This window comes from Perissodus microlepis, chromosome 16, assembly GCF_051167445.1.
Source record: "Perissodus microlepis isolate ML-2025 ecotype Zambia chromosome 16, ASM5116744v1, whole genome shotgun sequence".
Taxonomy (NCBI): Eukaryota; Metazoa; Chordata; class Actinopteri; order Cichliformes; family Cichlidae; genus Perissodus; species Perissodus microlepis.
In genome coordinates, this window is record NC_140476.1 from 10,156,368 (window position 1) to 10,184,017 (window position 27,650).

The 27,650-nt window shown below is 40.0% G+C and overlaps 1 protein-coding gene across 1 annotated transcript in view; it reads left to right on the forward strand.

Annotated features, from left to right (window-relative positions):
• Positions 1–2,299: 2,299 nt before the first annotated feature.
• asic4a (acid-sensing (proton-gated) ion channel family member 4a) overlaps positions 2,300–27,650 on the forward strand; it is a 96,695-nt gene continuing 71,344 nt past the window's right edge. Inside the window, exon 1 of the mRNA XM_084954562.1 lies at positions 2,300–3,383. Within this exon, the coding sequence (XP_084810688.1) occupies positions 2,808–3,383 (576 nt within the window). The 5' untranslated portion in view covers positions 2,300–2,807. The remainder of the gene's footprint in view (positions 3,384–27,650) is intronic.

Below are 27,650 nucleotides of genomic sequence, written 5' to 3' on the forward strand. Positions count from 1 at the left end.
TAAAACTCAGCCCATTTTACTTCATGTTGATATACATAATACACAAAGAATGGAAGCCATGGTTTTTCCTGAGTGGACCTGAGATACACAGGGTGAGTATAAACAAGAAAAGGATGTAGCCATTTAGGGAGCACACAAGTGAGTCAGGAATAAGAAAACTTTGTCATTTCATCTGTTGTGGATTTGTTCTGTTCATTTGCAAAAGTGAACTGCACAACAGGAAATTGCAAAGAACAACTCCGATACGCAATTTTCACAATCATCAAAACGGTATTACAAACAATGCAGTCATTTTTGAGTCCATCACTGATTGTTGCGGTAAATGCTCTCCAACACCTAATTCGTTGTATTCCTGATTTGGATCCTTAGCTGGCCACCTACCACGGTACCTGGAATAGAGAGTCTGAAGCAAATATAAAAACATATTTTAAGTGCAAAAGTTTTCAGTGTAATGCCAGATGTTGTTTCTTTAAACATTTGTAGTTTTCATATACAAATACAATCAGTTAATTGTTTTTTTTCTTTGGTTATCATTGGAATGACTGCCCAAAACCATCTTCTTAAAACTGTAGTTGATGAGTTGGACATTTCTCACTCTGTTACTCAGTTGACATCAAAGCAAACACTGAGTACAGAGACATCCAATAGATGGAGCTTTTTGGACAAAATGATAAAGCTGTCAGCCTTTTCTCTAAGGGAAGGCATCATGTATCCACATCTTACAGCTCTGCAAACTGCTTTCATTTCTCAATAAACAGACCAAAAAGAGTGATTTTCAACAGCCATTTTGAAGCATTTTCTGTCTCAACTGTACCTTGTATTTGAAAAAGAGAAAAAGCACTTTATGTATGACTTGACTGTGATGCCCTACAAAAAGCTCCCACTGATGTTGTTGCAAAATGAGACATTATTCATAGTGTCAAAAATAACTTGAAGGTCAGTGACATTTAATCCATTGTATCTCATTTTTAGGGCATCAGACACAAAGCAGGCCTGGGGTTTGGAGTGTAATTGACTCTGACAAACATCATGACAAATGTAATGCCATCTACTCCTTGAATGGTTTTCATGTGCCAGATGTGTCTGCATGTTTTTTATTCACATTTGGTATTTAGTCATGGCGTGGACTGTGAGCCTTCATTCCCTCTGTGAGACAGTAAATAACCCCAGCATCCTCTGGGAGTGACTACATAAAACACTCTGTGGTTAGAAGGGCTCTGTGCCTGCCAGAGGCATAGCTAAACCGTGGATGCTTAACTTGTATCAAGTAAAAGCAATATCCTACATATATCTGTTTATCTAGCCGAAAAACACAACACCAATAAACAGTTGCAATAAAAACAAATGTCTAAAGATCTGAAATGACAAAACAAGACATAAAGAGAGAAAATGGCAAAATTGGGAAATTCTTCTCTTTTTTTTCAGTGTCTAAAGAGGAACATTGTTTTTATAACCAGCCAAACAGATTAGACAATTTTATTTTGATTATTTCTAGAATCTTATGTCAAAAATGATTCTTCTGTTGGTTTTCACATTTTATATGAATCACAAGACCTCTTTAAGCTGATTAAGAAAATGCAGGGCATTTTTCTTTTTTTAAGTCCCCTTATTTGCTCCTTTTGGTCTCTGGTGCTCTTTCAGACTTGACTTGGCACGTGTGTTTAGAGCGGTTGAATTCACTTTTAAATATGCCTTTTCTCTAGAGGTCCCAGCCCCTTGTGATGTGACCCGCATGACTAATTCCATTTAAAGGGGAATAACATGCATTAGGGCTCTCACTTTTCTGCCTTCCATTTGCATAATTTTGTTTGGCAACTTGGAAAAGGGCCATTAACAGCACTGAGACACGCACTGTAAAGGGTAGGGACGGAGGCAGATCGATACTCGATTTCAACGTCTTTAGCAGCATCGGGTCCAGATCAGGATGCATTCACTAATTCAAATTCGTGCTGGAGTCTTGTGATGCTACTATTAGTTCCTGATAAGGAAACACCGTTGTACTGCCTCGCTTAATCTCTGACAGACACATTCGCTCGATCGATAGTCTTTTACTTTTTTGTTGGAAAGACAAGATTGATTGCCAGGGGTTAGCTCGTGCTCAATTCCACTGCTTGCACCGCTCATTATTGTTTCAATTAGGCATTCTCTAGAGACCTTATTCAGTGTGGCATGAAAATGCCATGACCCTCTGCAATTCACATCAAACACCAGATGTTTGCCAGGAGAACCTCTGACACCAACTTTATTCAGGTTGAGAAGTGAAAGCACCATCCAAACAAGTGGATTAAGCAGGAGGTGGTCTGTCAGCGGGGAAGCATGGGGATGACCGGGGGAAGTTGCGACTCGCGCCAGTGAGGAGGAAATAATGACAATGTTACCTCCTCGTGAATTATTAAGTGCCCTGTTCTTATTTTAGCCTGACTCAAAATGCTGCATTTTCATCTGTGGGTCTGAGGCTGTGTGCAAGGGTATTTTTTTTATTTATTAATTTTTTTTGACAGCTGTATTACTGCTGATAAGCGAGACTGTGTGAGCTGATCAAGTAGTGAGACAAGCGTTCAGAGCAGTAGCAGCACAGCAGCAGCAGCGCTGTAGTCACTAGGAGCCGTGGCAGCAGAAGCAGCAGCAGCACTATCAGTCACAGCACAGGCAGCAGCGACAGCAGCAGCAACAAACTCTCTCCCGTCTTTTTCTTTTTGGAGTTGTTTCCTGCACAGACGACAAAAGGCGAGGAAGTGGGAGAGAAGTGATCCAGGGCTTATAGCTGTCATCAAAAACAAAACCAAAACGCAGACCTGGCTGCCCCCATGCCTATCGAATTTGTTTGCAAAATCAAATTTGCAGAGGAGGATGAGAAGCAGAAAAGCAAGCAGGATGGGGACAAGGAGAGCCTGATCGAGGAGAGCTGCACACCTCCGGCCAAGGACCTGGCCGGGTTTGCTAACTCCTGCTCTCTTCATGGGATTAACCACATCTTTGTCTCTGGTCGCCTGGGCATCCGGCAGACTCTCTGGGCTCTTGCCTTTTTGACTTCACTGGCACTCTTTCTGTACCAAGCAGCTAAGTGTGCCATCTCTTACCTGGAGCACCCTCACGTCACAGCTCTGAATGAAGAGGCGACCCCCGAGATGGTTTTCCCCGCCGTGACCATCTGCAACATAAACCGCTTTCGCTTCTCAGCGCTCACCGATGCTGACATCTACCACCTGGCTAACTTGACAGGTCTGCCCCCCAAAAACAGGGACGGGCACAAACCCACTGATTTAATGTATCCTGCTCCTGACATGCAGGACATTTTCAACAGGACAGGACATCAGTTAGAAGAGATGCTCATGAGCTGCAATTTTAGTGGACAGAACTGCTCAGCCGAGGACTTCACTGTGGTGAGTGTAAAAGTTTCTCAAAGTTTTGTGTTTTGCTCACTCTTACAAAGTGACACCACTCAGTTGTGATTTATTGGCTTCAGAATTTTTTTTTTTATTGTTGTTGTTGTTCCTGCAAAAACAACCTTGTTAAACAAGTATTTGAAACATTAAAGGGGCCACAAGTGTGTAAGTGAACAATATCCTTGTTCACACAAAACTACCTGTAAGGATGAAAGCGGTAGGATCACGTTAAGACGAGCGGTTTAAATTCTCTTTGTGTTTCTACTCATCTCTTGGGGCCATGTGGTTCCCACGGTACAGTTCTGCATGCAAGATTCATGTCTTTTGTTCAGTCATCGAGCTGTATCTCTTCTCACTAAGTTCTAAGCAGCAACAGTGTTTCTCTTCAGCCGTGCCTCCACTAGAATCTATTATGTCAAAGAACAAAGGCTGCTCCCAAAGAAGAAAAACAGAGAGCTGTTGTATGTGGTTGTGTACTTTTCCAAGGCAAACTGCGCTTTAGTGCTGCCTCCAACCCTACTAGCTGAGAGTGCATGGCAACAAAATTGCCATCAAAAATAGCCGAGTCTCTTCTTCCTCTCTTTTCCATCTCTCCCTGTCGCTTCCACTCTGTCTTCCTGACATTGCAGAGCAGCTGCCTGCCTCTCTCTCGCTCTCCCTCTCGCTGGGCTCTTGTACCTTTCAGCAGGGAAGGAAGGAGTAATGCGTCTTCAACGTTGTATTTCAATCTCGCTGCTGTTAAGATTAAATATTTAAAGACTGACATACATGATTTTTGCATTAGCCAGATTGACTAAAAGGAATGAAACAATTTCCATGAGAGGGAAAGTGTGTGTGTGTCTGTGTGTGTGTGTGTGTGTGAGAGAGAGAGAGATGGAAAGAGAGAGAGGATCAGGTGAAAGAGGGAGAGTTTGTGCCTGTGTTCTGTGCACTATTTATTAAAGGCACTGTCCTTGCAGGAGATGGATTTCCCCATCTCTCCTGCAGGAATAGGAATATGCAATTGCTTTAGTGATGATAAAGTGGGGTTGTCAAGTCTTAATAGGGTATGTTGAACATTGATATGCTCACCTTTCCGAGACCTGAAGATTCTGTCTTATCACAGAGATGGCACTACATTATGTCTGATGTGCCAAATTACGCTGAAGAAATAATGACGTCTCTCTGCTTCTCATTTGATTTCTCCAACACTCTAGCACGGTATTTATTTTTTCTTTATATTGTTGGCAAGGCAGCCTCTTACATATACACATAAAATTACCTGTGACATGAGCGTGGATTCCCCTCCAGAAAATGTTCTCAGTTGTTCTGTCGAGCAAAAGAAAATGTTGTGCTCCTCAGGGTACCCGAAAAGTTTTGCAGTATTCAGTCTGAAGCGGCATCGCGACTCTAAAAGTTTGTAACGTGCTTCTGGCACGTTTGACGGCAATATCCTCTGACACTTTGACACTCACTCCTCTCCGAGTACATTAATTAGCAGACAATTCTGACATCCAGGAAATGTCTGTTCCATGTCGATGAAACGTCCTGTAGCTCTCTTTGGACACTGGGTGACTTCATCACAGATTAGGATCCTGTTGGAAGTTCCCTAAGCTGCTGTTTCCTCTCTGTCAACTATGTGATCTGCATTTTCAGGGGCTGTCAGTTAGATTTGTTACAGACTACTTGCTGCCGCCACGCATGAAAAATCACTTACTCTGAGTCCTGGTGGGAATCTGCACTGGGAGTGCAAAGAGAGGAAGGACTGGGAGTTGTGGGATCAGACTGGTGGGCAGAACGCAAAACAGGACAATGCCAGTGAAGCTCATTTACATGCATGCGTGCCTCTGTTTTTATTTGTGTACATGTATATTTCTAACTAGAAATTGCATGCAGCAAGAAGGCCATTATTACAGGTGATGTGCTATTAATCGCATGCAAGCATGTTCAAAAAAACAAGAGTCCTGCACAAACCGGTCATTATTCTTCCTCTCTTAGGGCCCTGCTTCAGGATCGAAATGTATTTTCTTTTGATTGATCATTCTGGGAGCTCCAGATGTTATATTTTGATAAAAGCTTCATGGATGCGGGACTCTTGGGAAAATTGTATGATGAAAAATAATTGTGACATTTTCTGACATTTGAGCTTTTCTGTAACCAGACCGTGTTCTGTGTAATAGACCTCCGGTTTCCAGTTTTCCTTTTATTTTTCTCTCAGAATCTTTATTATATCTTTTAATTTTTTTTATTTGAATTACTATAAAATCCCAAATCTAAATAGCCATGCATGGTAAATTTAGTGACTGAAATGGTTTCTGCAAAAACACTAAAATCTCAAAAATATATCAATATTTTTCTCTCTTTTTTTAAGTTTGTTTATTTCAGAAATCATGACTTGCCCTCTGTGCATTCACTGATGAAAGAGTCAAATAAATGAGTCTCAAGGCCAGGAAAAAAAAAGGTCTGGCTGCTCTAATTCATTTTAGAAAAATACATAATCATGTAGCAGAGAAATTTGTTTTCCTCTTTCCAGCATCGTGGACCGGCGTGATTATTTGACGTAGGTAATAAGGCCATTCTTTATAATTAAAGATTACATTATTGACTTGGATTAATCACAGAAGATAAAGCTGATTCAACAAGCCATGAATAAATAGATTAATATTTTTCTTCCAGTCTAACTCTGAATAATTGTTCATCTATTGTGTGGTGCTGTCGCACAGATGAGCAGCGAGCCCTTTGGCTTTTTTTAAACAGAGCTCTGAATTGGTTTGCTCTGACTCTCAGCTGTGTTTGCTGCTGCATTATCAGATTTTGCTCTCAGCAAGGACAGATCCCTTCTGCATATATTCATGGAGATAACTAAACAGCTATAGGGTGGCATGCGAGGTGATCTATAAAAACCTGGGTTAACGGGGACAACACTGAAGAGCTCTCCGCCTGCAATTTGTCATTTCACTGACTGAAGCCTCCATTGTGTGTTTTATAGATAATTGAATGTGTAATGCTGTAAGCCACAGATGATTTTCACCCCCTTCCCCCGTCATATCCTTCATAGTAGAACAAAATCCGAAGCCGCATTAATGTAAATCAATATAATGTAGAAAATGGCACAAAAGAGACATAATTGGGAGTTGATCTCAATAACTGTACTGCTCCTGTGTGGGTCATGAGAGAAAGATGGGAGGCAATGAAAAATTATAGTGAGAGCGTAAATAGGGAAGCGAATTTAAGTCTCGATGGTAACAAGCTACAGAACTGGCATACACCTAGACTTAGAGTTTTATATGTAGCTGGTGTGGATTCACATAGAGCCGACTTTCAAAACAAGTTTTTACATTTTTCTGATATGCTGAAGCCATGCACAGTCTCCACAATCTCCTACTTGGGCCTGATGTGTAAAACGTGTCTCCTGAGCCCTTGCATGAGTGTGACATTCCATGTTACAACAAGAAATACATCCCCGACCTTTGGCGTTGTCTTTGAGCCCCGCAAAAATTCAGTTACAGGATTTCATTCTCACTTATATATACGTACGTGTGTGTGTGTGTGTGTTTGCGCTCGTGTGAAAATCTGTGTATATGTGCAGATAAATGTGGGAGTGACATCTGCTTCCCTAGTGGCTCCAAAGTGTAACAACACACACACACACACACACACACACACACACACACACACACTCTCTCTCTCTTCTCCCCCAGCCTGCCATCTTCCCTCCTGGTGGAGAGCAAGGAGTGTGGGAGCGTGAAAGTGACTGGCTATCTGGACTGGCTTCGTCTTCAACAGCCTGTCAATTAGCCATCTACAGTTCCACTGCTGTGGGAGTCCCTGCAGCTTAACATGCTGTCTGATATCGGATTCAACCCTAGAGGCCAGCGGTGAGCGTTATTACATCCTCCACCACCCATAAACAAACAACTCTTTTCTTGTCTTTTTTTATCATCTTTTACTCTTCTTGCAAAATGCAGGAGGGAAAAAAAAACAACAAAAAAAACTGATCGCATATCTTTTCGAGGCTAAAGGGAGGACTGCTGCTTTTGCAACCCAATTCAGTGCCACTGCACTCCTTTCCCACCTTCTCCTCCTCTTCCTCCTCCTCCTCCAGTGTATCAGAGGAAGATGAATTACAGTGCATTTGGTCTGTTGCTCCTCCTGATATGCATCACCACTGTCTAATCAGATTAAACCCACCTGTGACCAGCCAGTGGATAACACCAATATGCAAACTGTTTATATTTGGGAAGATTTACCTTTTCCATCGCTCCCTGAGCTGGTTTTAAAACCTCTAACTGTGCCTCGGTTTTGAGCGCTCGGCGTGATGAGGAGAATCTGCGGCTCAGGGATGGCGGTGGCTTTTAACTCGACGATAAAGGCTTCCGATGTTGTGGTACAGCTAAACCCCCTTTCTCTAACCCCTGGGAGTCTTTTACTCACACAGACATTTGTCTCTTTCTGACAAGTCATAACACTGAGCTGTTGGTAGTGTTAATGTGGCTGCACACAACACACACATGCACGCAGGCACCCACACACAAACATGTGTACCAAAGGGTGTATAGTGTAGATGGAATACTTCCCCACACAAACACACACAGGTGTCATCACAGATTGAGAGAGTTGGCTTGCAAGATTGATCATGACTCCTGACTGGGTGCCCCTCCCTCTCTAGAGGATCAATACATCCTTCAGTCAGATTGCTTCCCTGCCCTTCCTACTCCAAGCCTGGTGTGACTAATTATCTTGTGCTTGTGTTTTGGGCCCAGTCTCAGCTGCATTTGTTAATGCTGCCAGAGTTAGTGAAGAATCTGATCTTTGGAACAAGATATCTGTTTGTTTTAGCAAATATCCAACCCAAATCGATCAATATACACTGTCTACCTTTCCCCTAAAGGGCGCTGAAATTATCAAGCAATATAAGATGACTCACGGCTAGAGCTGAGCTGAGATGAGGAGGAAAGAGCATTTTGATAAAGCAATATAAAATTTACAGACATATCTGAAAGCCAAAATGCATATTTTTCATACAGCTATAGGACTTTTCCCCCCTTACAAACAGGTCTTAAAACGGGTATCGCTCCTCAGGCTCCACCAGATTAAATGGAAGTATTTTTCTTGAAAAATAAACCATGTTTTTACACGTTGTGCAGGTGATGGAGCATCTAAGCAACATCTTTTTCTGTCTACCCAATTTTCATATCGCAGATGTGCTCCATATTAGCAGGTGTGATATTTTCAAGTTGGGTATGTCCACATTACCAATTTAAAAAGTTTCTCTTGCAGCTCTTCTGCAATATGAACATGGTTTGCACCATAGATTTTTGAAAAAATGCCACAATTTGTGTAGTTTTTCCTCAGTACAGCACCACAGTGGTTTTAAATCAGTTACTCGAGATATGATTCAAATGCAGAATTTCGCTCTTGGGTTGATTTTGTGGTATGCTTTGGGTCTATCAGATTAGTTTTATAGCATTTGTCTGAACATGACAAGAGAGTGTGCTGCTTCTGTCAGCAGTCAATAAACACTAGTGGCCCAATTAAACTGGAAGCCATACATACCGATGCCATAACACAACCTCTACCATGTTTGACAGTGAGGTATGCGTTAGACCATAACACTGCCTTTCCTTCTCCATACTTTTTTAATTTATTTATTTATTTTTAAAATCGGCTAGAAGTTGATTCTGATTTCACCCACTCAAAGAATTTTTCCCCTGAAATGTCCAGGCTGTTTTTAGATGTTTTCTGACATCATCTATTCTGGCCTTTGTGTTCTTCAGCGTAACCAGTGGTTTGCACCTTGTTGTAAACCTGCTGTATTTAAATCATGTAGACCTTGACACCTACCTCCTTAAGAGTGTCCTGGACTTGACTAGATATCGTAAAAGGGTTTTTTTCTTAACCTTGAAACAATTCTGTGATCATTCACTTTAGTTGCAGTATATAATCCTTCAGGTTTGGTTTTTGCAGACCTGGTTAGTGCATTACTTGCTTTAAGAATTTACAGACTGCTGATCTGAACAAGGTTTTTTTTTTTTTTTTAGTTTTTGTTAGTGCTGTCAGCGTTATTCTCGTTAAAATGACGTTAACGCCATAACTGCATTAATGCGGCAAATTTCTGTTAGCGAGTTAGCATGGATTGTCCAGTGCGTGGGGCTGCACGGTGTCAACGTGTTAGCGCGGTTAGCTCATTAATGGGTTAGCCCCGTGCGTCCCGTGCGTGGTTTGCCCCGTTAATGCGGGTATGGCGTTAACGTCATTTTAACGAGATTAACGCTTACGGCACTAGTGTTTTTCTTTGTTTGTTTGTTTGTTTGTTTGTTTGGGGTTTTTTTGTTTTTCCAGCCTAATAATGCTTCCTTTATTTGCATCAACATCGCTTTTTGGAGATCCAGCTACCAAAAGTTCAACACTTAAACTCCTGCTCTTTGTCTACTTATTTTGTCGTGGAATAATGTGAGAACAGGCCTCGCCAAAAATTTCCAATTAGTTTAGAGACTCTGAAAATGTTGACTGTGTATAAAAGTAGCTCTAATTCCTAAACAGTTGATGCAATACTTTTGTTGAAGCCCTCAAATTAAACCTGGGAGTCTACACTTGAATTGCATCTTAATTGATTGTTGTAGTGTACAGAGGTAAAATTACAAACATTGTGTCACTGTCCAAATACTCATAGACTTACCCGTACAGCTTAACCACAGCACTACCCTCAGTACTGCTGCTGCTGTTCCTCTGGGTTTTTTTTTTTTTTTAAAGAACCCTCATTAAGCAGTGATTTTGGAAAAAGTTAATCAGTTATTTAAGTATGCATTTTCTTGAGTAAAGTTTAATGAAGTATTTTTGCACATGTGTCATAATAAGGCTTTTTAAAATACTTTGCAGTAATGATGAATGGCATTCACTGTGAAGATAAGTATGATTATGAAAGTCTTTGGCCGAGACACTTTAAATCTACACTTGTCTTCCTAGCTGCCAATGTGAGCCTTTTATTTTGTCATGTTTCCTGGGCTCTGAATACATTAGTAGAAATTCCTCTGAAAAATTAACCAAGCTTGCTTTTAGGCCACCACATAATGGGTTGGTGCTTCTTCATCCCCCCCCGCCCCCAAGATTTAATTACTTTGAGAGAGATAGCACATGCAGGTAGACAAAAAAACAGACACCTTACAAAGTAATTCTGTTTTATACACTTGCATTATTTTAATCAGTAGAAAGTAACGTAGAGTTTTGAAAAAGAAAACATTGGTTTTATGAAAACTGCAGTGCTACAGTGGTGGTAAAATAAACAAGACAAAAGCATCTTGGTTTTCTCTTTTGTTCTTTTAAAGCCTCATCCTAACAACATTGGAAAAAGAAATGTCTCATAGGTCTGATATTACTTGAGATCATGGGCTTGAGCTACCAAATTAAAGGTTTCAAAGAATTTATTTTTGTGGGATAATTTTAGTATGGACCAAAATTTGTATTTAACATAAGAGCATGCCTTCTGGCAGCCATTTGTGGATTGTAATTTAAACTGAAAGACTAACATAACATCTTTTAAATGCATCCCCACTCCCCCAGTAATGAGGTCTTAAAAGATTTTAGGAGGGGAAATACAAGACAGAAAACAGCTGTAGTGACTTTCTGTATAGTATACCATGGATGTCTAGCAGAATATATGAAATAATGCACACTGGTGCATTGGTTTAATGTTACCACTAAAGTGTAGATGGTATTACAACCAGAAATGCAATTTAGTTTTTACTGAAAACTATTCAAAGTTTCCATTTCACTGTCAAATGATTGTGCATAGATATGGCAAACGTACTTTTTAATATAATTTAATAACTGTTTTACTATTTGAAGCCATCCTGACTTCAAAATGAAGTAAAACAGATGTATTTTCAAAATAAATCTTCATTGAAACAAGGGAGGAAAACTAAAAAGTGAATTAGATGAAATCTTTGAATACTAAATGAAAACTGCGGCTGTTTCTAAGGCTGTCGTTGCATTGCTACTTCTACTGTTAGGTGGTCTCGATGTGTGCAGTCCCATTCTGTCTGATATTTTAAATAGACAGAAGTGGAGAAATCGTGGCCAGCGTTGCTTGGATGAAAATGTCAGTCGGCTACAATTCAGCCGATGGAAATCGCACGCAGCACAAATGTCATACTGAATATTTACCCCTGGCACAGTCTGAACATGAGGGCCTTGTCTGTCCGCTTGGCTGGACACTTGGCCCTTATTCTGAATTATGTCTAATGTCACACACTTGGCTGTGCCCTTGCTGCTTTTTAGAGTTTACGTCCACATATGCAATGTTTACTCAACAAGCATGCTTATTAATATCCTTTTGCTTTCTTTTTTATTCTACACTCAGTTTCCCTCATTACTGTTTCCTACAGTTAATGCAAACAAGGTTAGAAAGTAGTCTAGTACATAAACGCTAAGGTGTTATGACAGGTGTGATATTTTGTCAGAATCTGTGAGTTTGTTTTGTGCACCACCTGAGCAGCCCTTCCTGTATGATGATTTTTGGCATACCTTGTTGTTTCCTCTCAGGAGACACGAGCAATGATTAGTCAAACGGCTTCGGGGCCGGCTTTCCAGCAAAAGCACTAAATGCATTTTTTTAACCTCAGTTTAATATCGGTTCCTTACATTGTATATTGCTTAATAATGTACACCCTGCCTATAGAACAGTATGCTCTGATAGAAAATGCTGAATTATTCAAGCTAATACTTTCCTAATGCCAATAGCTCCTGGTGGCCATCTTTGAGGCCATTTGCTGTGGAGGGACCCTTGTTAAGTCTTTATGCAGTTTTATAGGCTGCAGCTTGGAGGGAAGGATTAAAAAATTTCCACCAATATCACCTTTTCAAGAGCAACTGCACTGCTCTAGACACAGCTTAGACAGCTAGAACAGAGCCACTCGATTCATAATATCCAGAGATGAGAAGAATTCATCTGTACCTTGGTTGTCCAGTCGGCTACAGAGCCGAATGGGAATTATCTGACTGCAAATATGTTCTATGAAGTGAACCAGTGCACAGTATGTATAAACAACACATTTAAACCAACTAAATTTATTTCTGGATGAATATGATCAAATAAAACACCATAATTGCTGTTCAGATCCTCACAAGCTCATCTTTTATGAACCAATCAGTCAATTTCTGTGCTCACAACCTTCGGATATAGCACTATAGAACCATATTTGCTGAATATCATAATGGAAAAGCTGTTGGTTTTGCTGACAACTCACTGTTGACAGGTCTGCACTGTAGCCGGCTGAGCTGGCGTTACCTTCACACACTGACAGGAGAAGCTTTTTCACAGTTCCTGGAAGTCCTTATTCAAAACTTTTAAGAGGAGATGAAAGAAGGATATGTTTTTAAAAATTTAACTGTGAGATTTTCAACACCGTTCAGATGTCACTTACACTTGGGAACTCAAGCTGGTTCCTAGCTGCTCAACCGTAATATATGTAAGGCCATGATCGATGTTGTTTACATTGTTTATGTATGCTGTAACAGAAAAGATACGGCTTTTATCACTTTGTTTTCTTTGCCTTTATCCAGTTGTTTATAATGCATACACCAGCATACTGACAGAATGTTAATCAAACAACACCCAAGATTTCTATGGTTTTAAGCTAACTAGAGCAGTACAGTGTTTACATTTTCATTGGGTACATTTTGTGAAGATAGTTATGTGTCCTTATTTATATATAAAATTACAGTTACTGTTGCAGTGGTTGATGCCTGTTTTAAACATGGACAAAGTTTCAAATATTGAGGGCTGGTAGTCAAAAACCATTCTCTAAAAACACTTCTTTTATAGCTATTGTCAGTTATATATGTGTATGAAATCAAAGCAAGGGGATGTCTTTAATATGATCAATTCAGGCACCGGCTATTAACTTGTAATGACACTTAAATTACAATTAAATTGCAAGTTTCAATATAAAAACAAGGCATTGCCAATTTAATGTAAAAGAAATTGTGAATGCAAAGGGCAAAAATACAGTCATTCAAACATTTTCTCCACTTGTAGTACATGCTGCACATTAGTATGTACCTTGAGCATCCCCTTCTTTTTCCCTCAGTGCAGAAAAAGCAGCCGTCACCCAGCCAGGATTTCTTCTTAAACACAATACTTTCACGCCCCTGTTTTGGTAATATGACGACATCAAATCTTTCACCTGATGTTGGCAGCTTTATCATCTGGGTCTGTCCTCTGCTGACAAAACACTTGACCTTCAGGTGTGGCGAAATGTCATCTGATTTAGCACGGCCAGTTTGAATTGCCACCACTCGTTTTGTCATCCAAGCGTTGCTTTTTGGATTGCAAGTGTCAGAGCAAATGCATTACAGTGAAATAAGCCTATTTAAAAAGGAGAGAGTCACGCCAATGGGGATTTCTAGCATCATTTCAACGTAGCATTTAAATAGCTGTTACTGTATATTTATGCATCTGCTTCCATGTAATTTTAAAGAACGCGATGATGGATATTCAATTCACATTGTCTGGTAGCTTTGATGATTTGTAAGTCAAGTAAATGTTGAAACATCTCGACCTCTTTTTTTTCCCCAGCACGACAGAGACACTAGATTTATGCACTACAAATCTTTGAAGTGCCGTTCAGGCGGAAACTTGTGATTTTATCCAAAATGACAGAGGGGGAAGCCATGATGCACTCAGGTCTTGAAACATTGAAGATGATATTGTGGATGGCGTGTTTTCTAAATATAAATGAAACATCGCTGCCTGTGCTCGTCCCTTTTTTCTTAATTTATGCTTCTCCTTCAGTTGGCACAGTAGTAGCTTTTTGTCCAGTATAATGTCTGCCAAGCTGCATTTACCGACATTTTCATCTCGCCATCACCAAGTCACTCTTAGGCGTGTTTGCTTAAACAAGCATGTAACTGTCGTCATGTTATCCGATGGTGTTGTCAAGATTAATTCTCTGTTTTCTTAATGCATGCTAATGAGAAAGTTGTGTGCATTTGATTGTCAATAAAGTGAAATACGGCTCTGCTCCCTAAATGCTGGCTCCGTTCAATATCCTATTAAAGTTGAATCACAGATAACTTGGCGCGCATCAGGAAAGCAATCTGAAATTTGTGCTGACATTGATCCAGCAGGAAGGAGACCTATTGCTCCGATTAACACTGCTGCCCCAGGAGAGGAGTCCCTTGGCCATTAATAGCCCTCTGTCCTAGATTTTACTTAGACCATATAAAATGCTTTTATTTATGAGACAAATACTGCAAAGCATTATGGATGTAGAAGACGAGTACCAACCTTTTTGGCTATCCCTGAGAGCTTTGCGTTTCATTTCCAGGTAATACTTTAGCCCATATTATTTTTCTCATCTGTTAGCATGACATCTTTGCTGATTGTACAATGTTTTAAAGATTACTCTGGAGCACACATATAAATCTTAACCATGCTGTTATTGTAGCATTGGGAGTCATGTGTATTCTGAAAAATCTGTTGTGCTACCATGTTTGTCTGGTGTCGGTATGTTGCTGTTGTTCCTACAAAGTCATATTAATGTTGCTTCAGCACCTGACCAGCTTCAAAACTCGGGTGTGTGTCCCATTTGAAACCAAAATCAGAGATGGAATTCATGTTTTAGACTCTGTGAACCTCTTATTTTCTGTTTACAAAAATATTTTCATTTTTCAGACGCATGTTAGTTATGCATAGCTACAAAAAACTAGTTAACTTTTTATGAAATGGTTTGTGTTTAGAGAGATCCACAGTGTTTTTGGCTTGGCCTTCTGGCACAAAGCCCTGAAGGCTTTGCGTGTGTAGTCTTTTTTTCTACCAGGTTTCAAAGCCATAACAAAAGCATTGCTGATCAGTTGTAGTGATGATACTGGGGCAGCACTGGTTACAACGTTGCAGGGAGAACACCAACACAGGGATGGTCTGACAGTTGGTGTAGCCTTATCCTCACAGTCAGAGTACGAGTCTGACCTCAACATAAAGCTAATGGCTCAGAGGAAAAACAGAATAGCAACCATCGTGGGACTAGGAAAAAAAATCAGTGATTTCCTTATGATTGCGTTGATTGGGGGGTTTTGCATGTAGTGACCAACTCCAGGGAGTTTTTGCAACCAACTGGTAGACAATAGGCAAAGAGACAGCTCTAGGGGAACATTTGCTCAGGTTACCTGTTGGGAGGCAATGTGTCACCAGACAATCACGACCCAAATCAAAGTCACTCTCAAACAGACTGGTGAAGGTCTGCAAATAACAGCAATCTGTCCGTGTTTATAAATGAGATGACAAACGTGTTTTAATAGGTGTGAATCATTCTGTGCTGACGCACATCACTCATCTGTGATGCGCCTCTTTGTAATACGGGACTACACTCAGCTGCTTGCCAACTTGTTGTAGTTTGGTTATATGGAAAAGGGATACTGCCAAGCACCTTAATGTGACTTTCTGTGTAGACGACAACATATTTGTTTTATTTATCACAACTAATGACCATATTACCAAAAATAGATTGTATGTAGTTGTCTAATTCACTCTGTAAATGAGACTGACTCAGTCACTCACCATCGTGACACATCAAAGTTGCTTTAAAGAAATCATCTGTGACTGTGAATAGTTGGAGACCCGGTCCCCGTGTTCAATGCAACCATTTCAAAGACAACAAGAGTGCAGGTTTATTGCACACGGTTGCAGAACTTGTAGCAATACCATTTTGCAGTTTGCTAACATTCATATAAAGGGAAAAAAAGGGGAAATCTGTGTCCAGAAGGGAAAAAAAAGGAAAAATTCATACACGGAGTAATAGATTAAACTGAGTGAATACTGCTCAGTAATGAGTCCTGTGGATGGTGAGGTCAATTTATACCATCATGGTCGAAAGCCCATCTACTGTACATATGAAAATAATATAATCAGCAGAAACAAAACCTTGGAAGGAAAAAAACAAACATCGTAGCTCTATTTTGGTTTTGACGAAACACAGCTAGTTTTTTCCTTTTGGTCAAAAACAGAAAAAGTAATTCATTTTTGGGAACTTTTATTTGTGTGTTTTGAAATTGATTACATTATAAACAAATCTGATAATGCATAAACTCTTCTTTTTTTCTTTTTTTTTTTGTCTCTATTTTTTATTATGCTTCAGAAATGTGGAATTGAAGGTGTGGTTAAAAAGGAGGCTGAGCATTTGCAGACCAGGATTTCTTTAATTCTCGAATAGATTTTTTTTTTCACATTTAATCATCTCAGATCCAACTAATGGGTGTCTCGACAAATTTTAAATGGTTCACGAGAACATCTGTAAAATGCCACGCACCCTTTCTAAGTGTGCCAATTATTTGAATACCAGATGTCTGCGTGCGGCTGTAGTCTAATGCCAACTCAGGGGAGGCTGCGATAATTACACCCACTCATAATGTGATTGTCTGATCTTACGACGCGACGAAATACATGTAACATGCATCATGGCAGAAAAAGACAAATAGCTTATTCATTAGGCAAACCCCAGGAGCTTGGAGAAAGAAAATGACACATCTTTGTTGTCTTTCTTCTTTCTTTAACTGTGATCTCATCTGTTTAATTATAAACACTGTGATAAGGGCAGTGTCTTAGAATAAATATGACCAGTAATGAACTATGGCATCGCTGTTTATGCATGTCCTTGACATTCACTTGGAGAGGGGGGGAGGGGGTAACAGCATCCTTCTAAACAAATCTTAAAAGTCCACTGGAAGGGATAAATGTCAGTGGGCCTCACTGAGAAATCGCCGTGCTTTTTTCTTCTTGTTTGACCTTCACTTTGCCTACTCTAAAGAGAATTAGCAGGATATTAATAAATAATTGGTATGTGGTATATGAAAGTGATCCCCAGAGACAGATTGAATATGTCTTCCATAAAAGCATGCCCTTAAACTGACAATTAATTAGTGCGTTTAGGTAATGATAAATAATTAATTAGTATGACATTGAGGAACTTCTGGGACAGCGCGACAACTAGATAAATTACCAAGCTCCAAGATCGGCTAAATAAGCCTAAGACGTGAGCCCACACCACATAAATCCATTGTGTATTTGAATATCAGTGTAATCTAATTGGTGTCATCATATCTCTCTTGGCAAGTGCTTCGCCTAAGGATACTATTTGGCTGCTTCAGTGGAAGTGTGCTGTGAACAGATCAATAGATGTAGTGGGCATGATTATGTTACGATTATACACTGGAGAGAGTGAGAGAGAGAGAGAGAGAGAGGTGATTTGAAGAGAGGTGCCACACCTCTTGGCACAGTTCCTTCCGCTGAAAAAGCTCAGTGGGAAACAGAGCGGTCAGCGAGCTTGGCTGCAGCCCTGCTTTAGGACCAGCTGGCTGGAGAGCAGAATTAGAGCCTCCCCCCTTGTTTCCACCTGCCGTATGCTGCTCAAGTGTTCCAAATCAAGCCATTATTTGCTTCATTTCCTTGCTGTCTGACTCAGCTTGCAATTAAGTCAGCTGCCCACCCCGTGGCATGACATGTGACTATTCTGAAAGATAAGTCTAAAAGAAATCTAAAGGCAACACAGAGCACACTTATTTAACTACAAACAACAGGAAAAACAGCAGGATGAAGTGTGTTCTTTAAAGTCTGGGTAATAAATGTAATTCATGTTTGTCATGCCTCGAAAAAAGTATCGCAGCCTAATTCTAATGATTTAAAAAACTGCTATAAACTGTAGTTGGTGTTCAAAATTCTGCTTTGAGGCCACTGATTGACAGGTTGCAATCAGCCCAAATGAACAGCACTAACCTGCAAACCTGGGCTTATTTAAACCAGACGTACACTATAAATGTGCAATATTTGCAGATGTTTTCGAGTGTAGGACATGCAGAACCCTGAAAAATTAACTGCTGATGATGTCACTGGAAGATTTCTTGATATTTAACATTAAATGCATAAATTCTTATCAAAACACCGTTACTGAACCTAAAGAGCCACCGTGGACCTTGTTCCCTATGATACTAAGTTCATGACTCCATAATGTAGTGGTTTACAGATTCATCTGGCTAGATAAAAAAAAAAAAAAAAAACCCTGGTCGATCTTGGAAAGCGACACAAATTGGAGTTCCATCAGGAAGTTCAGCTGACACAAAAATCTGCCAAATTAAAGCTGTGGAACATTGTTATGACCTCTTGTGGATAAGGGAGCAGCTAAAAGTAGCTTTTAACCTATATGTAACAATAAGGCGTCTTAGACTCATTAGCAGATGTGTAGTTTGGATGACAGCAGATAATGGCGGGATATCAGGATGTTGTTCAGTTTGTCCTGTTATGAAGCAGCAGTGGATTATTGATCAGTATCAGTATAAAATGGTGATGCTGGTGGAGATTTTTAACTCTCCATTAATGGAGATTTTCACAAAATCAGTGATTCTTTGTCTCACTTTTGAGAAATTCAATTCAGTACATTGAGTTGATGCAAATTCTAGCATCATGAGAAAATGCATTTGCAGTAAGAAGGCAAAGCTAGCAAGCGAAACTATACAGGGAGTGCAGAATTATTAGGCAAGTTGTATTTTTGAGGAATAATTTTATTATTGAACAACAACCATGTTCTCAATGAACCCAAAAAACTCATTAATATCAAAGCTGAATGTTTTTGGAAGTAGTTTTTAGTTTGTTTTTAGTTTTAGCTATTTTAGGGGGATATCTGTGTGTGCAGGTGACTATTACTGTGCATAATTATTAGGCAACTTAACAAAAAACAAATATATACCCATTTCAATTATTTATTTTTACCAGTGACACCAATATAACATCTCCACATTCACAAATATACATTTCTGACATTCAAAAACAAAACAAAAACAAATCAGCGACCAATATAGCCACCTTTCTTTGCAAGGACACTCAAAAGCCTGCCATCCATGGATTCTGTCAGTGTTTTGATCTGTTCACCATCAACATTGCGTGCAGCAGTAACCACAGCCTCCCAGACACTGTTCAGAGAGGTGTACTGTTTTCCCTCCTTGTAAATCTCACATTTGATGATGGACCACAGGTTCTCAATGGGGTTCAGATCAGGTGAACAAGGTGGCCATGTCATTAGTTTTTCTTCTTTTATACCCTTTCTTGCCAGCCACGCTGTGGAGTACTTGGACGCTTGTGCTTTTGGGCACTCCAGTGATGTTGCAGCTCTGAAATATGGCCAAACTGGTGGCAAGTGGCATCTTGGCAGCTGCACCCTTGACTTTTCTCAGTTCATGGGCAGTTATTTTGCGCCTTGGTTTTTCCACACGCTTCTTGCGACCCTGTTGACTATTTTGAATGAAACGCTTGATTGTTCGATGATCACGCTTCAGAAGCTTTGCAATTTTGAGACTGCTGCATCCCTCTGCAAGATATCTCACTATTTTTGACTTTTCTGAGCCTGTCAAGTCCTTCTTTTGACCCATGTTGCCAAATGAAAGGATGTTGCCTAATAATTATGCACACCTGATATAGGGTGTTGATGTCATTAGACCACACCCCTTCTCATTACAGAGATGCACATCACCTAATATGCTTAATTGGTAGTAGGCTTTCGAGCCTATACAGCTTGGAGTAAGACAACATGCATGAAGAGGATGATGTGGACAAAATACTCATTTGCCTAATAATTCTGCACTCCCTGTATGTTACTGTATAGCACCAGTAGGTGTAGTAAGCAAGGACCAACCTCCAGAGCTGCAAAAACAAAGTCAATGTGAAAGTAGCAAAAACTGCAGTGGCTAGGTGCCAGATGAAGCTACACAAAAAGGAAAGTCAGCTCCGTAGACTTCTATGTAAATATGTGCAACTTTATAGCTTAATGCATTTTTACAGCCTGGTAAAAATATAGTTTTAGCCTCTGTTGATAGTTTTCCCCTTTTATAACATTTCTACTTGGGCTATTTCTTTTTAAATAAATCATCCACCTAATTGATTTATTTAATTGACTAGTCACTGGAGCAGGCTTCATTTTTATGTTTAATTTTGAAGCATTTTTAATTGATTTCCAGACTAATATGTGGCTTTCTGTGTGGTACAGCCCACCCAAGTTTGTGCTGCAGATTTGATTCAGTTCAGTTTTATTTATGCAGTGCCAAATCACAACAACAGCTGACTCCAGGCGCATTACATTGTAAGGTAAAGACCCTACAATAATGCAATTAAAACCGAGAAAACCCCAACAATCATATGGCAAGTGCACTGGCAACAGTGGGAAGGGAAAAACTCCCTTTTAACAGGAAGAAACCTCCAGCAGAACCAGTCTCAGGGAGGGGCGGCCGTCTGTCCAACTGGTTGTGAGTGAGGGGAGGAAGACGGAAGAAAGACAATCTGTGAAAGAAAACCAGAAATTAATAATAACTAATGATTAAATGCAGAAATTGTTATTTTTGTTATTTATTATGGTTTGATGCTACAGTTCAGTAAAGTTGAAAGCCCATCAATTCCTTTCACACAAACCTTAAAGTTATTTTTTTTTAATGGGACCACAACAGAGTCTGTTTTCATTCCTACGTCTCTGAATAATTGAAATCAGCACTCCTAAAAGCTACGGTGTGGAAAAATGAACCAGACCTGATCCTCACAGAGGTTGTGATGATCCTCAGAAGAGGTCACCTTTAACTGTGGCTCTTTCTCATGGCCAAACTCTGGTCTGATCTCACCAGACATCGCCTTTGTACAGAGTAGATGCCACTGAATAAATAAAACCCTCACTCTTTGAAACGAGAGTGTAAGATTCCCGGATTAGCATCTCATTAGACGGAACTTGCACTTGCACTACGTGGACAAAGAAGTGAGAAAAAGAGACTGTTTGTGCCAGTGTCTTTGCAAAAGATCAAATTTTTATGTCGAGCTTGTTAGAGGCTTGATCTCCTGTTCTGTTATACCAGCTGCATTATTTCAAAAATGCTCTGGGAGAGTTGTTGGCTCGGGGTACGAACAATTTCACAAAAGGAAAATTCACCCTTGTCATTCTTTAAAAGTGCAAGATTATTACTTAAACCCAATCAGCTAAGAAGACAGTGCAATCTAGTTGATACTTGCGCTGAAAAACTTAGTGACAGTTTGCTTCTGAGATAAATTGGCCCCGGCAAAAGTGTCTCCTGCTGGTGGCCAGTCTGTGTTATCTGTGCCATGAACATGCAATTTCTCCTTGATTGTACTCCCCACGGATAAGTAAACACATTCAGCAGAGCAGTAAACTACAAAGGACAAGCATTCAAAAGACAGTAGTAATAATCTGGCTGAAGAGACAAATTCAAACCCTAATTCACAGAGATTCAGAAGATTTCAGGTACTCGGATTGTCAGCCGGCAGTAAACGCGGTTTTATTTTATTTTTTTTGGGACGATTCATTTATTAAGATAAAACTTGCTGTCAGTTTGTTCTTCCTGCATGGCTGCAGATTACGAAGCAAAGAACTTTTATATCGTTCTGATTTCCTAGATGTCTCTGAGAGATGTACTATACCTGACAGATATGAATGAAATATGAAATGCCTTGGCAGCCCGGAACATCCCAAACAGCACCTCAGTTTTGCAGTACAAACAGCACTTTGCAGTTTTACATGGCTGGGTTAATGTTGCAGACTTGCATGAAAAAAGTGCAAGAAGAAAGTTAATGCTAGCATGTAAGTCCCAGGTGTGCCGTGCAGCAGATTTAACTGGAGGGGTTTTGTCCCATATGGATTGTGAAACATGTATTTTCATATCAGAGGGGAAACGATAGCTACGGCACTCTATGCTGTAGCGCGTATTTATATTGAAATGGCAACGGCATGTTTACCTCTGGCTGTTGATAGAGCCATAATCTCTTTCAAACTGTGAGGACTGTTCCTCGTTAGTGTGCAACGGTATCATAAAAATCTTTATGTCACCACGAGCAGAACAAGAATCATACTTTGAATTTCACTGAAGTTAAACTGCCTTCTCTTGTCATCCTGTAGGCAGTCTGAAATTAACTTTTTTGCTCACTTCCAAAGGCTGTAAACTAAAAGAATTACCTGCCAAGAATATCACCTCTTATCAGGCAAAATAATTATATTTTTTTTCATCAAAGTACATCACCCTGTAACTTCTGTGCCTTTTTGAAGCGCAGCTTTAATACACACTCACATAATCACTTGTTTCCTCACTTATTTTCCCATAATAATTTAATGTGTCAGACCTGCCACGAACGGTAATCAGTGGGATAGTGTTAAGCGAGAGATGACATTAATTTAATAATATGACATTTGTACTCGATGGTTCACTGAACAGTAGGCTTTCAGTTGTTTTGATTTACTAAAATATGTCACGAGTTGATTTCGCAGAGAGAAATATTAAACCTCCCCTCCTGCTGACGGGTTGGAAAGGGTTTTGTTTGAGCACACAGTGAACAGTCCATTAAAGATTTTTGAAGCTGATACAAAAGGGCAAATGTGGCAAAGAAAAAACCCCCCCAGAATTACACACTGGAACAGCAATGTGCACACTACTGTGTCTACCATGGAAAAGACATATGTGGTGTTTTAAAAATCTGTGCCATTTCATTTGCCTTGTAGATGTTCAGGATACGTTGGCTATTACTTTGTCTCTTCTGTTTGGTTTCTTTGGGCTGGAACAAAGGTTCAAAATAAGTTGTTTTTCACCAAAGACAGTTTTAGCAAATTTCCCTGCATCATGGTTGGTGCTGTGATGCAGGGACTGTTCCTAGGAGCCCGTTCAAGGCTGTTTTCAGAGTAGAAAAAAGTACCTACAGCAGCGTAAGTGCTCCTAAACAGCCCTGAAATTTTTCCGAGCAGGACTTTGTGCTGTATTATGTTTTTTTTTAAAACACAACCCAAAAAACAGTAGCATATCAGAAACAAGATGAAAAATAGCAGACTGCTGGTCTCTCAAATAACTGCCATCAAAAACACAAAATTTTCCATGCACACTGATGCCAAGGTTTTATTTCATTCATTGTATCAAAGCAGGAGCAATTCAGAAGCTGAGAGTTTAGTCCGGAAAGGGTCTTTTATTTAGAAAATTGACCACATTCTCCATGCCTCCTCCCGACTTCCTCCTCTCCTCGTCTGCTTTGTACAGTCTGACCTATCTCCTATCAAAAATAGATTAATAGACTCGCCGTGTACTTTTAGCGACACAGAGCAGAGAGCTCCTTCTGAAGCACTTCCAGGACACGCTGTGGCACTTCTGGTGGAAAAGTATTGTCTTGAGTGGGAGCAGTCAGCCGTGTAGCAGCGGTTTTACGTCCCCCCCCCCATTTTCACAATTGTTTTGGTCTCAAATTAGAAATCCTGCACTGTTTTGGGATGTCCTAACTTGGTGTCATGGCAGAACCTATTCGAATTATTCCACCTCACCTCTGGAACGCAGTGGATCCGTCATTGCCATGGAAACAGAAAGCCTGAGAGGTCCGTAAATGTTCTGGCCACCGGAGAAGGCGGCTGCACTGTCGTCCTTGAGTTGTGTCCATTTTTTGGGTCATAGCGACATATTACAGACCACATGAGCTAGACAGGAAGATACGCAGACTGCAGGTAACTCTTTTATTTGATAGTATTGGTCACTAATCACCTTGCTTTGTTAGGACCTGCAGGAAAAGCAGAAAACACAGTTTGTTCTGGTGACTGACAGCGAGCCTGCACTCTATGGCTTCATTAATCTTCTGTGGTATTCGAGGAAGAATGGCAAACATACTAGAGCTTACATCTGTGACATGAAAACCACAACTTGCATCCTGTGTTATGTCAGCTTATTTGTAACTGGGGCGTCTTGACATCAGCCAAATTGTTTTTGTGCTTTAAAGTTGAACATTAGCAGCGTCAGGTCAGAATAATTTCATCTGAATTACATCTGTAACAGTCATTTCATCTACACAGAAAATGAGTTTTTTAAGCATTTTTAAATAATCAGTTGTCTTTCTAAAAAATTGTCTTTTATCTTTTTTGATCAATATAGCTGAATGTTGCCTTCCTGTTTTTCATGTCCTCTTTCACTAGCAGCAAGGAGCCAGTTACCAATTTTAGTTTAATCTTTTTTGTTTTTGTTTTCATATCTGACAAATACTGCAGGATCATCATGGAAATACTGGAGATTATACTTGGAATAAGCATCTCTTAATAACTGCTCTATTTTTCTGCTGTTTTGTATCCTTACCTAGAACTGTCTATTATGTTACTAATTATTCATTTAAAGCCTCTTGAGATGCACTTATTTTATGAAAAAAACAAAAACATGGTTGCGTAAAGGCGTCATTGAAATTGTGCATCTGTAAGATTTCCTGTAAATGGAAGAAAGCTCTGAAGAAGAAGAATTACAGTGTAAAACTAGTAATAATTATAATCTCAGGTAGGAATCAAAAACGCTTTCAGCCTCTTACTTGTAACTATTTCACCCATTTTATCAGCTAATATTTGTGCCATCAGAGATGTAGAGATGATAATGAAGTTCTCCGCTTGTTTATGTGGTTAGTATTACTCGGGATCATGCTAGCTGGAAAATGTATTATTGTCATAACTCAAAAGGAAAGAGAAGGGCCATGATCACATGATGGGAAAGTGGTGGGAGGCACTATCATCCTCTCTCGAGGCCAGCCATGTAATTTCTTTTTTAGATTCACAGGCACAGTGAAACATTATCAAAGGGGACGGAACTGAAACCAAAAGGCTCCAGTTGCCGAGCAAAACCAGGCGGTGGAAAAGCAGAAGTTTAAACGTTGCGGTTTTGTATGGACTGAATAATAGAAAGCCACTCGGAGTCATTGCTTTGCTTTGATGTAACTAGCAGACAGTGCATGGAGGCAGCGAAGAACAAAGAGTGAGAACAGAGACATTCAAATGCTGCTGTTCTTTTTACCAAGCGGTAATAGATACACCAGTTAGAGCTTTTAGGGTCATGATTAGCCATAATTGGCTAAAAAAAAAAATTTGACATTTTTGAATTTGTGTTTCCAAAAAGATAAAGGAAAAAAAACAGTGCAACAGCATAGAGGTTTTAAATGAGCTGATAGAAATGTCACTGTCTGTGTTTCTGATATCTCTTTCTTTTATGCAGGAGTTGCACATGAACACAATCTTTAAACATTTATTATTATATAGTAGAATTGTGTAAAGAGTCCGTATATATATATATAATATAATCTTCAAACCTCACTTTAGTGGGATCAATGTAGCAGGTGAGATTTAAACAATCTTAAAGCTGCACCATCCGCCTGTGAAATATTGATAAGTGTGTCTGGGAACTGCTACTCCAACAGTCTCCCCATGCTGGAAAGTTAAGATCATTTGATCACCCACCTCAGAGACATCCCCGGCAGTGATTTACTCCCTGTATTTTATTTTATATTTTATCCGGCCGATCATCTATCTTGGCCTGGCACATGGAGCTCGGATTTGCCTTCTGTATACTGTCTTCCAGATTACACCAGGTTCAGCAGCCTGTCTGCCGCCCACTGCTCAGCTGAAGCCTTCTGTGGGGCTTGTGGCACATGGCTTGGTGCCGATGATCCTGAGATGTTGCTTGAGGTTTAATCCCCGGCACTGTGAGAAATGAGGTTCTCTCGCCTCTCCTCCTTGCTCCTGCAACTTTGATCAAGCTCTAATGTGATTAGGCAGTGACCCTGACATGACTGGCCCAGCAACTTGTAAAAGAAGTGTGGAGAGAAGGGGAGAGGGGGCTGGGAGAGCATATGATATGACCAGTAAACCAGGAGAAGAAAGGAATTATTCTGAAGGTGTCTTTTCTCTGTTGCTGCTCTGCCTTGTGGGTAATAAAGGTTTCATGTATTCGTTTTACCCTGGCAAAAATTGCGATCTATAATGACCTGACATTTCTTTTTTAAAACTAGCCTAGAGGCTCATGATTTGAATGTTAACAGGGCTTTACTTGACGTAAGGTGCAGTCTACTGGGAGGAAGCTTCTTTTGAATTCTACACAATCCGGCCCCCTGTCAGACGAGTCGTCATGGACACTGATGTAAATCTCCCGCTTTCTGTATGACAGAGCAAAACATTTGCGTTCACTTCTTGTCACAAAGCGTAAATAACACACTATAACATATTTCAGCTGCTCGCATAAGATTGGCCTTCGCTACACCCCTTACAGACATGTCTTGTTCCGAATCATGCACTGAGCCTGTTTACTGTGTCGTGTACTGGACTGCTCCCATATGTGCCGAACATTATTCTTGCCGTCAACTCGCTGATGATGTGTGGGGTGAAATGCAGTGCCTTAACTTCAGAGGCCAAATGTGTCAAGTCTCGATATATTAACTTCACTCTAATGGACTTTATCAGCCATAGTGCAGAAAGTCATGGAGATTAGAGTGAGAGGGAGTGGATGCTTGATTATTTTTGCATTCTGTTTGGTTCCCTGCACCATGTCAGCAGCTGCATGTGGATAGTTAAAATGCCTCTTGGAAACAGTTGAATGCAGCATTACCTGCATTTCATCTGCTGATACAGAGGTGGGCCACAACCCCGATTGACTAAAACTGAGTTTGAAACCTGATACAATTTTGTGTATATTTTATTACAACTATGAGAAATATGTCAAGCAATTTATTGCAATGTGAGTTTCTAGAGTTCTTGTGAGCTTAAAAGTCAATATTTGGTATGATCATCTTTATTCTTCAACACAGCCTGAACTCTCTGAGCAGCTTTCTTGTAATTTCTTTTAATGGTCTTCAGGAATAGTTCTCTGGGCTTCTTGAAGGACATTCAAAAAGCTCTTCTTTCGATGTTTGCTGCCTTTTGTTCTGATGCTCCCGCACTGCTTGAATAATGTTGCGGTCCGGGCTCTGGGGAGGCCAATCCAGGACTAATAGTGTTCCTCTGTGTGTTTTTTCTGTTCTGGGATGCTTTTACTGCATTGGCTTGTGTTTGTAATCATTGCCATGCTGAAAAATTAAGCCACTTTTCTAGATGATATTGCTTGGTGGATCAAAATCTGCCGCAGTCGTAATGTCTTAAATTTTGAAAACTAAACTGAACTAAAGCAAAACTATTTAAATATACAAAACTATAAGAACTCGACACCCCCTCAACCTTTACATGCAATGGGATCACTGTGTTTTTCACTTTCAGTGTGCGTATACAAATGACTGTGTTCGAGAACTGTATTAATTTTAAAGTCAAGGTAATATATTCTACATGTACACTTTTCCTTAATATGTATTTCAGTCAGACAGCCTAGCTTGCACCTATGTATTGTGCATTTCTTGCTTTCTTTGGCAACTCCAAAGGGACAATGTCAAAGAAGAGACAGAATGTGAAAGATGTCCTGTACAATTGGCAGTGAGATGGAAAAAGATGC